The following is a 13,045-nucleotide window of genomic DNA, read 5'->3' as shown; positions in this document are numbered from 1 at the left end:
AGAAACTTTCACCTCCTGTCACTTTGTGCCTATAAATAAAACACTTTTGGTGTGACATTACCACCCTTTCCTGTTGCAAAAGAGGAATGTGACACACTCCCTTGACTCCAATTAACGAGTAGAATTATGCCTTTTTTGACCAAGGTATTAATTTGCCCATCAGGGCCCATATTCCAGATTTCTAACCCTGTTACCTGGAACGTCTAAGGAAACATCCATTCTCATTAGTTGCCCAAAAGGAAAATATTTTTTTTTAAAAAAATAAACCTAAATCCACATAGAGCCAGTATGAATCGCGAATCTGTCAAGCGAATATAAATTTGTCATACTGGCAAAATTAACTGTGACACTTTGTTGTTTGTAAATTTGCACCAGAAGTGAATTAATCACGAAACAGGAATTTTAAAATGATAACCAATTAAAGAAGTTTGCATATCTTGTCATTTGTTTTCCTTTAACTGCACTTTTGTCAGGTTTACTTGATTTGAAAGCAAAAGCCAACAGCAACAACTCTCCCAGTCTAACCAGCAGGAGTCACACCACCACTGCTTTTATCCAAGGTCCCAAATCCCAAAACACGGGCGGAAGTGAGGAAGTGGAGGAGCCGCAAAAGTTTGCAGAGGTGGTCAGACGACAGGATTGCACTGCAGCGATGTGAGTAAGCGCCGAAAGACTTTCAGAACAATCAGAAGTGTGAGAGGAAACCTCGGGGACCATGGGGCTCCCGACGCTGGAGTTCACCGACTCTTTCCTGGACAGTCCGGATTTCAGAGAGCGCATCACATGCCACGAAATCGAGCTGGAGAGGACAAATAAATTCATCAAAGAGCTGATCAAGGATGGAAATATGCTGATCGCCGCCTTCAGGAGTGAGTATCTGCTGCAGAAAAAGGTTTAAGGGTTCAGATCAGAGGATGCGTTGATGTCTAATGTCTCAGGGGTCTTTGATTCTCGCTACTGGGAGACGCACAATCCTTTGCTGCCTCACTGGGGGACGTTTCATTACCATTTAAAGTACTTATGGGAAAGATGAATCGCATTTGATACAATGGTTGTTGTTAATCCCTCACATTTGCCCCTAGGCTGTTCCAACCACAGGGAAGAGCAGTGTTAGACTGTTAGTAGTCTCAATCATGAGTGAAATTATACATGAATAAAAGTAAAGTAAAAGGCTGTTTGGCCTGGAAGATGTGGCTGGTCATTGTCCTCTGAAACTCCAAGTTCACTAGAATTCTATTAAACTGATTGAAGTGGGCTTCCTGCTCTGTTTTTGGGCTGCTAACGTCACACGGGTCCCTAAAATGGAGATGGGTTTGGGAACGCTGGCCTAAATGTGGAAAATAGCTGACCTGAAATATGTAGGAAAGGTCAGGCTTTTGTGCCGGGCTGCCTTGGAGTCATTTCTCTCCTTTATTTACCAACCCAGAGCTACACAGGGATTAGATTAGATGGATAATAAAAGTGTGTTTATACAGCATTTTTCAAACCAGTTTATAACATAACATTGTGCATTAGAAGTTTACATTAAGTTTGGTTATTTGTGTCTTTTAAAAGACTTATTATAAATAAGCAGTAAATTCATGCATGCAAATCCAGGTTTATAACCGTAATTACTCTTGTTCTGTGCATATTTAGTACTTTAACATGGACCTCTCACTTCACATATCACCCATCTGTATGTAAATTCATGAAAAGATCTAATCTGGGATAGTTACATCCCCTTCTGTATTCAAGGCTAATGTCATACTGCAGAGTAGCACGACGGGCCGTTGACACCTTGCCAGTTGTGACCCACCAGTGCAGGATTGAGAGCAGACACCAGAGGTTACCAGCTAGAACAGTTGTGAACTGGAAGCATTTAATGAAGTGTGGAGAGGGTGCTGGTTCGGGATCTGAGCATCTGAGCAGAAGGATGCATTTCTCATGGCCCAACCGGTTGTTCTGTTATTTACATCCTGCTGCTCGTGGAGCATAAAAATCACCGTGCCAAATATGGGTAATGCGCTTTTCTCATCATACTTCTGTTTAAATGCGGGATGTGAACTCATTAGCTGAGATCACACACGGCGTGGCAGCATTATGACGCCTCGTTGAGATTCGATGTGAATGAATAAGTGCTGCAAAGCAGAATGAGGGGCTTCATCATGGAGATTTTACACAATCTCTGTGGGAAAAGAGCCAGCAATTCAAACAGGAAATTAGGCATCATAATCTTATCATATCTGTAGGCTATCTCAGAGCAGCAGCGTTCTTTAGATGACGCCGCAGTAGAGTTGCGTCTTGATTTTGCTTCGATGCAATTAAAATGTTTATATTCAAATATGGAATATCACACTGTTATCTTTGGGCAAAGTGATGTTCAGTAGAACAACTATTCAATTTAGTCCAGCGGTTTGAGTTCTTTGCTTTGTCTCCAGTGAGCAGGCAGACCGCAGGTCCACAGGAATACTGGGCTTGATGCTTTATTCATAGCCGGTTGTATCCTCAGTTTCATGATGTCAAAAGTCTTCAGCTGCAGTCTGTTAAATGTATTTGAAACTTTAGGAAGATAGATGATATTTTCAGTCTCTTTAAACATTAATATTACATAGAAATGGTGTTAAGACCTCATCCGAGTTTATATATGAGCTTTGAGGTGCATTTAATGCCTCAGTTACCACAGTAAGACTTAATTAGTTCAAGGAAGGTTTCATGTTAACCAGTCACATCTTTTCATTTGTTTCAGTTTTACGGAATTTTCCTTCAACTGGAATTCCCAGTTTCAGTCAGGGGGAGAACACAGAGCCAAGGAGTAAATTATTGATGGTCTTTAACTTTGGAATGCAACAAAGGTGTGCGGCAATTTATCACCCACCATCAGAGGTGAGGTGAACAAAATATCACTAGAGCCCCCTTTTTAAAAAAAGAAGCTAATAATGCTAAATTTCAGTTGATATGATCCTTAATTTCCTTCCAAATGCTCTGAATCCATGGTGGATGAAGGCCTGTTGTCTTGTTAATACATTACCTTCAAACTGGTCTCCAATATTGTTCGAGCTGGACTTACTTAATGTGTGACTACAGGACTTGTTTGTGTATATGTGGTTTTACGTTTCCCACTTTGTTATTAATTTGTTGGATTAGTGCTCTGAATGAATGCGTCTTTCTTTTTTTAAAGTGAGAAATCCTGTCTTCATTTTATACCCACTGTAGTGCATTGCATTGCTAATAAAAGAGAACTGTGCATCTAAGCATTATGAAATCCCACCGCCGACACGGGATAATGGATTCCAGGTGCAACACCTATGTGCAGCTGCTATAAGCAGTGCTGCCATGATATGTACGATTGGCGCTGACACCTGGTGGGATTAACGCCTGCTGATTTTTTAATAACCCCTCTGAGGAGAGCAGTGACTGTACAGACTGAAGTGGATAATTAGTGCTATATTCTATTTAAGATATATTAAATACATTTGCATTTAAGGCACTTTGAAGGTAGCCTGACGTCTTGAACTGTTATGGACTGTACTTTAATCAGCGTGGTTACGTAACAGTTATTCAAAGTTGGGGAAAAAAAAGAGGGGTCTGGAAGTGAATGTGTCGTTTGCGTCTTTGTAATTAAGAATTGTTGCACAAGAGTCCTTATTCAGAGTGACGTCGTCCCTCAGCCGTTGGCTGACATATGAGATCTCAATGAATCAGAGCGTCTCGTATCAATGGAAACACTGGAGAAGGATCCAGTCATGTCTGAACCCAGTCACTCATTTAAATTTGGAGTCTTATGCAAGCCTACAGATGTGTGGAGACTGAGAATAGCGTGTTTTTTCTTATGATATTGGAGAGCTTGTCTTCCTGCAACAAAGACTGACAGCATCAATGCTTGTGCACTATTAAAGCAGTGATACTTGTCTGAGCTGCTTGTTTGTGCTTTGCAATGCTGGTATTTGCAAATTGGATATTGTTGTATGTGATATCTTTGCTCGGTCCGGTGCAACATTTGCCAACTATCTCCTGTTTAATCATTAAGCTTACATTTCCTGCAAACTTCTTGAAGTTTTAGGCCTTTAAAAGTTTTGTCTCTTCCTGAAGAGATTCGTGAGAAGTAATAAAACCAGCCACGGCAGCGCAGACCCGACGAGAAGGCAGCCTGTTATTATCCGGCTGACTGTGTCTGCACCCCCGAACCCGCTGCTGTTCATCAGCCACAGCGGCACACCCCCTTTGTTGGATACAGGCAGTAATGGCTGGCTGCCCCACATGACTGTCGTCATTATGGAATTATCATTTCAACAGGTTTAATGACATGGGCACCTTTACTTGCTTCTACTGTGGCTCCACAGTTTTGAGGGATTTTCCTAGTTTATTAAAACTGGGATTAGTGTAGCATGAAAGTCCTTTTTGTTGGTTTTGGAAACTTTGTTTGTCAGTTGTTGCTCCCAAGACTCGGCCACAGGAAATATGCTGTAAACAGGCTTGTGTAACCATCTCCCTTCCTCCCTCAAATGGCATTTGCCCGGACGTCATTGTGCCTCCGTGTGCGTGTTTTGTGTTGGTTGCTGATGGCGACAATAACGGTGTCTGGTTCTGTTAACGTTGCGTCGGTTCGGACAAGCTTAATGAATTTGAACCCATCCAGAGGAAATCAAATCCAGGACAACCCGATATGAGGCGATGGTGCCCCGTGAAGCAGTCGGCACGGCTCGAGCAGCAGCGCGAGAGGCGGCCGTGTTTTTGCAGATATTGATGGAAGGGATTAAAAACATTCCCTGCAGACTGAGCAGGAAACATGTTGGTTTCTATTACATTAAAGTGTTCTGTTTTGTCTGTCAAGCAGAGTGATTGTTATATCAAACACCATCCTCCTCCTTACTGTCACCTGACTCTTCGCACTTTTTTTATTAGCTATGAAAAAACTACTGGTAAATATTATGGAAAATGGGATATATAGGAGGATGGGTGGGGAGAGATATATCTAAGGTCTTCAAAGCACACTGCAGACTGACCCTCCTTAGAGCCACATTGCCCAAAATTCTCACTCGTACAGCATAATATCTGTTTCATAAGGACTCTAACTGGAATTCTTGGGGCTGTATTCCTGTAATGAATCCAAAAATCCGACTAAGATGTGGATTTTGCATGTCACACCATCCTACGCATTTGAGAAACTAAGACTGGCTGGAACAATCTGCCAACTATTGTGGGAAGGGTGTTGTTTAGACTCTCAGGCCAGTTCTACTCTTCTCATATTGTCGTGAGCTTTGCACGTGCATTTAAACCATTTTATCCGTCACCTCTAGATCTCTATTACCTTATGTGATTTTCCCTCCCAAGTATTTTATATTGTGCATTGTTTTTGATATCAAGACCAAGCTCTGTTCACTTATCTAGCTATGCCTCTCTCTCTCTCTCTGTCTCTCTCTCTCTTTAGTAATTTCATGATGATCACCTCCTCTGTGAAATTGGTGTCTGCCATTAACATCTGGCAATCATGGAGTTCTAGGAAAAGGTTTCTTTCAGTCAACATTGGAAACATTACATCTGCTCTGGGAGTTAAAGGGCAAGTCTGCCTCTCCTCACGAAGCTATTCACACTCTCCTACTGGGAAGCTGACAAGTGAAAGTAATAGCGAGCGGATGAATGAGGTGCAACTCCCTTGATACAATCCCTCCAAATGGAATCAAAGTGGCACAATGTGCCCCGCTGTTGCATCAAAGAGATATTCCAACTCTTGTTAAGCTGGCTGCATGGAAGCATTCTCCTCTAAGACCGACCCATCTCAAATCGTGTTTTTTCCTGGCAAATGAAATGTCCAGTGCTTCTCACCACGATCCACATCTACGGGGAGACAGTGTGCCGTCTGTCGCAAAAGAAATGATTGTGATTTGTTTTGGTCAGGAAAATGAAGGGTTGTGTGCACAATTTCGAGACTTGCAAATAAAAAGGGACATTTTGTAAGTGCACGCAGAGTCTCCCGAGGGTTAGAATAAATAGTCGAGTTTCTACAAAGCCGTGCGTTAGAGTTCAGCACAGCATGGTTCAGTTCGATAGATGCGACAGAGACGTGCGCAGCAGCAGGAAACTATTTTAGCAATGAAAATTTGGAGCCAGGCAAAAGACTACACTGGTTGTGCATGAGACAGTGTGCTGACAATATGTATCATTCTGGTGGGGAGCCCAAGAAGGTGTCTAAAACAGAGAAACACCTAAATCATTTCTAACAAGTTCCCTGTTGCTTCATTACAATCTCTTAATGGTACATTGCCACACTGTTCTCTGCTAAGCAATCAGCTGACTGCTGTGTGTTTAGCTCCATCCATATTCTGTTGTGTCGCTCTGCGTGGTGATTTAAAGAAAGAATTTTCATTAACTTTCCAGGAACATACAAAACTGGACTAATATTCTATTCTGGTCAATTAAAGTGCTTAATTTCAAAAATGGAATGTTGCTTTGTAATGAAAGACCACTTCAAGGTCTTTCATTGGTCTTGAAGTTTTACTAACCAGTAGGGGTGCTGATGTGTGTAGAACAGTTGGAACAATGAAGCATTTGAAGTTATGAGTAGTATTTTAAAATGGCCGTTATTGGATCAGCTAGTTCGAACTTGTTTAACTATTGTGTGGAAGTCATTCCGATGGCACTAAAATATCCAAGGCGCTACAATGAGCGGACCGTTCGGGGTAAAATGGCAGACATCCCCCCCAGTGCTGTCTGCGTTTTGTCAGGGGTTGTCAGCAGATGAACTACGGTAGCATGTGGTTGCCCTGAAGTCGAGATAAAGGGCGTACCCGAGGGGCTGCGCTGCACGCTGACTGACACAAGTCTGGCTGCCGTAAATGAGACATTTTCCATCTAGTCGTGTTTCTTTGGGGGTTCAGAGTTTTTAAGTAGAGTCCATGCAGTGTAGTAGAAATAGTAGAAATATGCAACATTTAAAAAGTGAGTACAGATTAGCTACTAGGGGAGTTTTAAACAGTGTACGGTTAAAGATGAATGTTTAAGATATTTGAATTCACTATCCCCTTTTTTTGTCTTTAATGTTTTTTAAATTCCTTTTTCTGCTGCAGACTTATATCATATTTTCAGGGACATAAAGAAAACGTATCAGTGCATCTGGAAATCTTTTTTTTTTTTTTTGGCATGCCTTATCTGTCTTACTGTTTCTCTAAAGTGAAACATATACTAAATATACATTTACTTTAGCATAAATGTTACTTTATGTTGCATTTCAAACAGTTTGTCTGGTGATAATCTCATGTGAAGGAGAAAGTGCTTGAAAGTACATCTGTTCTCCACTAATGAGACGGGCTCATGCCATTTCATTTCCACGCTTAATAAATAGTGCGTAGAAATATAAAACAAATATGCGAAATTGCAGCGCTATGTTGTTCTGGAAACCTTAGCTGATGATACAAGTAAGAGTAGAAATGGTCATTTTGTGGTAATGTTGGTTCCCTCCACCAGTGTGAGACTCCTAAATCAATGCACACACACACACTAACATTCATATAATAACAACAACAACAAGATTAATAATCTTTTTCAGGTTTGTATGAATTTATGAATAAATTTAACCTGCAAAAATAGGACGCTTTGAATTTTACTCTAATTCAGTTGATAATTTTATTATTGATAGAATTGAACCAAAGTTTTCATGTTGTTTTTTCTTGTTACAGAACATAAACACAACTCTTTTGCATTGATGGAGACGTGTGACATTAACGAACAATGACAGAAATTAAAGCTTGAATGAATTTGTGTCTTTAACGTCTCATATATTTTTGCTGTGTTCTGATGTCCAAATTGTTTTGCCCCCCACCCCCAGATCTCTCTGTAGCTGTCCAGAAGTTCTCCCAGTCCCTACAGGAGTTCCAGTTTGAGTGCATCGGTGATGCAGAGACAGATGATGAAGTGAACATTGGTAAGATCGTCTCTCTCTGCATGCTTAAACATCCTCCACCTTCCAGGCGTAGCGAAGGATAGAAGGATAGGTCCAGTCTTTCACACCAGTGGAATATTCAGTGGAATCCACTTTACTGGAAATAATGGAGTGCAGCTGCTTGTGAAAACCCCCAATTCAGTCCTGGCTCACACCTTTAGCAAGGAACCACATCTGCTCATGTTCCATAAACAACACTCTTATCTCAACCAGCTCTTCTGCTCTTATCATTTGCTTTGGTCCTAATTGCGTGTTGCGTTTTAATCTGTGCGTCTCATCCTGCGCTACGCCGAAATTTATATGCTGTCTCGCATGTAATTAAAATGCAACAATGTTGTGATGCTAGAACCAAAGGGGACTTGAAACTACATCCACCTCGGATTCTTTTCAGCTGCACATGCTTTGTTCTTGCCAGCCCAGTCCGTTTTTGCATTATCTTGGCGAGACATGGACGAGACATGTTTGCGTGGTACAGTATTTGCACATGTGATGCTATCCCAGTTAAATCAGTGTTGAAAAACACCCCAAACACAGTCAGTGAAGGATCTCTTGAACACTGCAGACTCCTGGAGTGGGATTTAATTCTGAATGCAGATGCTTAAGCCCGTCTGTGATACATGCATAATTAACACCATTGATTTTTGCCTATGATGTTTCCACTGTACCTTTTTTAAGCCTGTAACAGATCAAAGGGACTAATTGTGATCAGTGTCAGAGATTATTGGTAGTGTGAACCTCCTGGCCTTCAACAGGAGTATTAAAGCAGCTGTGCAGCGGTCCTGGCTCCTTCTAATGGACAGGACTCCCAGTCTGGCTGTTCTGTCCTCTGTTTTTTCCACTGCTAATTATCTCCAGCTCGTGTCCCAACTCTGTGAAGCGGGAGACACTGGTGAATAACTGTCCATCTGTGAGGTCTGGACTGGATATTGACCTCATTTACGTGAGAAGTGTTATGTTCATCTAAATGTGTAACGAATAGACTTTCTTTTTTTTCAGCCGCAGTCTGTATGCAGAATGAAAGGATCAGAAAACTGATTATGCAAGCCTAAAGATCAATACATTAATGCTAATTAAAATTAAATTCCTAGATTTGGGCAACTTCTCTCTCAACAGCATTAATGGATAGTGGGTATTTTAATTGCATAAGGCTATGTAATTAAAATAGGCATTAGTCTAAGTTTCTATCGCAATCTCTTGCATTCCCAAGGCATTTCATATCAACATTAAATGTTTTTAAGCATATTATTTCATCCCGCCCTCCCACTTGCTCTGAAAGAGAAAGCCGTTATTACTCCCACAACAGCCTGATGAAATCAATCTGGCCATCCATGAAGCTGTGCTTTTTACCTGACATAGCAGGACCCTTGCCTGAATGCCATCCCCTGTCTTGATGCACTATTGGTTCGGCTCACTTTGATGCTCCCAAATTTCTCACATAACATGATGATGCCGTATGTGCTGCCAGACAGGGTCACGTGACCCTTTATTGATTTCACTGTATGACTTCTTGCAGTGACATTCACATTCGATGCCAGTTATCTAGGAATCAATAGGGCCAAAAGATTGAAGTGGTGTTGCAAATTTGAATTGTTTTGAAAAAGTTCCATGCACTTCTCTTCAAAGGTCAGTCCTTCCCTTTCCAAGCGTGGTTTAGTCTTCAGGGATGGACACGAGCAGCTTTCAAGAGTTCAATATCGACAAGAAGCATTAAAATCCTATTCAAGCTCAATAATTGTATCTATACCTCTCTGTTTTTATTTTAGTTGATCCCATTTGTCTACCCCTGGGGTGGTAAATTGCGTTCTATTCAGTTATGCCTATAGCTCAATTGCCTTTTGCATTTCTTCGTAAATAATATGCTCTAACCTCACGTCGACTCCCATTTCCCTTCTTCGGAGTCTAATCTTGTCCCATCAATGGCTCCAGCTGTGCCCTTTACCCCCTAAGAGGTTTGTGCTGATGATGATAAAGGAGCTAGCTGAGTTAATAGGAGGCCAGCCTGCCTGCAGGACCACTGGCACAATATCACTGCTGCCTGGTTTTTAAAAGAAAGGCTTTGGTGTTTAAATCGACCAAAAGGCTCAAGATGATGCATGGATCCCCGTGCCAGACTGTCCCAGTCGATAATGACGTTAATGTGTTGGCAGCCATAATGGCTAAATGGCCGGGATACGAGTGACAGTGAGGGGGAACAATTTGAGTCACAGTGTATTGGTTCCCTATTTAATGAATCTGCTTCTGTATGAAAGCAAGATTGGATGTACTGTACTGTACGCACCATTCATCTCACTGTACACAATCTATAAGATACTGACCTAATGCCCAAATGGTACGAACATATCTGTACAGAATCGGTTTCTCCTATATTGCTGCTACATGTAACTGTATATTGTAGAGGCCAGCCGTGTTGGAAATTGAGGGAAGCAATCAGTACATGGGGTTCTTTCAGCTGAAGTATTGTTTATTGCTGTAGTCTTGGTTTTAAATTGAACAGCTGCATGATTTTATTAGGTTTTAAAATGAGCTACCCAGAAAGCGCTGAAGATACTGTGCAAATAAACATTTTAGCACCACGCTATAGCTTGTGGGATCACGACCATCTGATCTTTTACTGCTGAGAGGTTGGGCTAAAATATCCTCTTTTTTTATGACCGGAACTTGTAGTTATAACAACACTGTATCAGGCATTAATGGTGAATGTGTTGATGATTTTATCAACCTATTGTATGCTCTTTCATCACAACTGATCATTCTGTGTTTCAGCCCAGTCATTTAAAGAATTCTCCCAGCTGTTGAACATGGTTGAAGAGGAGAGGAGGCGCTTGGTAAGATGTTTTTATTATTTTTTCATTTTCTAAATTAAAATTTTAGATGGTTATTTGTTATTCTGTGTACGCATTAAATTGAACCACAGAACTTGCTGGTTTCTAACTCGTCTGAGAAAGTGTGCCGGATATTGATGCTGTTCAGACTGAAAGAGGAAGAAGTTTATTTGCTTGTTCTCCTTCCAAGCTGAAAATGAGCATGAGAAATCGGGGTAGTGTTATTTGTGTTTACATTATGTCACGAATACTTGGCTCAAGGTAGCCATGACATACAAATGGGGAGACCAACGATGAGGATTTTCAACCCAACATAACATTTATAAAGAACCCAGTGGAATATAAAACAGAAAAGTCCAAATAGTCACAAAGAGGGAAACTCCAAACTCCTGCGGCCGTGACAAGCTCCGGGCTCATCTGACGAACTCCACTGCAGCACACCAGATAGGACGAGAGGGGGCCTCCTCGACGCTCTCCAGACAGGTTTTATACCTGGACCCGTCAGGCAGCCAATCCCAGCAGATGGGCCACAGGTGAGCAGGTGAACATGCTGGGTCGACTGGAAACGCTTGGCACTCCCCTGCAGGTCAGCCAGGGAATTACTCTTCCAGCCAGCCCCGACAACAGTGAGGCACGACAGAGCCGTCACACCTCCCCCCCAAAAGACAGAGGCCCACATCCATGGGACTCTGGAAAACAGGAAAACTCAAAACAGTAGACTGCACAGGACCAAAAATCCATAATAGAGAGATGAAGGCCGCACAGCCATAACACACGCACTACCAGACAGCACACCCGCACACATCAAAACATTCATACGTTCAAACGTAGCACGCACGCGTCAAACAGTACCGTGACCCTGGAGATGTTGTACCCCAGAACAGACCAGACCCAACCCAAGTCACCACAGACTGCCATCCAGCAATTCCGGCGCCTGGAAAGCAATTTAAGGAGAGACAGACTGACAGACAGGGAGGGGAGAGATCACATTAAGGGTCACACGGAGCCCGGGACAAGGCATCCGCCATAACATTATCTACACCCCGTATGTGCTTAATTTCAATATTATACGGCTGCAAAAACAGAGCCCAACGCATCAGGCGTTGGTTGGCATTCTGAAGTGAGCTCAAAAAAGTAAGAGGGTTGTGGTCCGAATAAACAACTACCGGAGCACCTCCACCCACATAAACATCGAAATGCTTTAAAGCCAAATGAGCGCAATAGCCTCTTTTTCAATAACCGAATAATTGATCTGGTGCTTGTTGAATTTGCGCGAAAAGAAACAAACCGGACGTTCAATCGTTTGCTCATCCTTTTGCATGAGCACTGCACCCGCCCCCACCTGGCTCGCGTCTACCTGCAGTTGGAAAGGCTCACCAAGTCTAGGCGCAGCCAGAACAGGTGCAGAGCTCAATAGCAGTTTTGCATTGTCGAACGCACGCTGGCAACACTCAGACCAGTGAAATTTACTATTGCCTTTAAGCAAATCCGTAAGAGGAGAGACTACAGTGGAAAAATGTACGCAAAAATTCCTGTAGTACCCCACCATACCCAGAAAACGCATCAACTCTTTTTTGGTGGTTGGAGAGGGGAAAACGTCGATGGCTTGGACTTTGGCACTAACAGGACGCACCTTTCCCCGCCCCACCACTTTACCAAGATATGTCACCGTAGCTCGGGCGAATTCGCACTTGGCTAAATTAATCGTGAGCTTCGCCATTACCAGCTTCTGAAAGAGCACGCGTAAGCGCACCAGATGCTCAGCCCACGTATCACTGAAGACTACTATGTCGTCGAGATACACCGCACATCCACTTAACCCCGCCACCACACGATTCATTAGCCTCTGGAATGTTGCAGGCCCATTACGGAGTCCGAAGGCCATAACTTTATACGAGAATAATCCCGATGGCGTTATGAATGCGGAAATTTCTTGTGCGCGTGGTGTTAACCCTATCTGGTAATAGCCCTTGATCAAATCGAATTTGCTCACGTACCTGGCCGCCCCCACCTGGTCTACACAGTCATCTATTCTCGGGAGGGGAAACGAGTCAGGTTTAGTGACCGCATTTACCTTTCTGTAGTCCGTACAGAAGCGATAAGAAAGATCGGGCTTTCGAACAAGTAGACATGGTGATGCCCAACTGGAAAATGAAGGCTCGGCTAAGCCATTGGAGAGCAAATACTGTACACTTTCTTCTAATATTTTATTTTTCTCCGGTGAAACTCTATAGAAACGCTGTCGGATTGGGTGTGCGTCTCCAACGTCAATGTCATGTTCCAACAAATCAGTACAGGACAATTTGTC

At 42.5% G+C, this 13,045-nt stretch overlaps 1 protein-coding gene across 2 annotated transcripts in view; it reads left to right on the top strand.

Moving 5' to 3' along the window:
- Nucleotides 1-575: 575 nt before the first annotated feature.
- LOC130535088 (rho GTPase-activating protein 42) overlaps nucleotides 576-13,045 on the top strand; it is a 40,836-nt gene continuing 28,366 nt past the window's right edge. The window contains exons 1-3 of one of the 2 annotated variants that reach the window (XM_057049926.1): nucleotides 576-869; nucleotides 7,802-7,897; nucleotides 10,679-10,740. In XM_057049926.1, the coding sequence (XP_056905906.1) occupies nucleotides 716-869; nucleotides 7,802-7,897; nucleotides 10,679-10,740 (312 nt within the window). In that variant the 5' untranslated portion in view covers nucleotides 576-715. The remainder of the gene's footprint in view (nucleotides 870-7,801; nucleotides 7,898-10,678; nucleotides 10,741-13,045) is intronic. The other variant, XM_057049927.1, reaches the window with a different exon arrangement.

This window comes from Takifugu flavidus, chromosome 12 (assembly GCF_003711565.1).
Source record: "Takifugu flavidus isolate HTHZ2018 chromosome 12, ASM371156v2, whole genome shotgun sequence".
Classification (NCBI taxonomy): Eukaryota; Metazoa; Chordata; class Actinopteri; order Tetraodontiformes; family Tetraodontidae; genus Takifugu; species Takifugu flavidus.
This window is presented reverse-complemented; position numbering and strand designations above follow the sequence as displayed.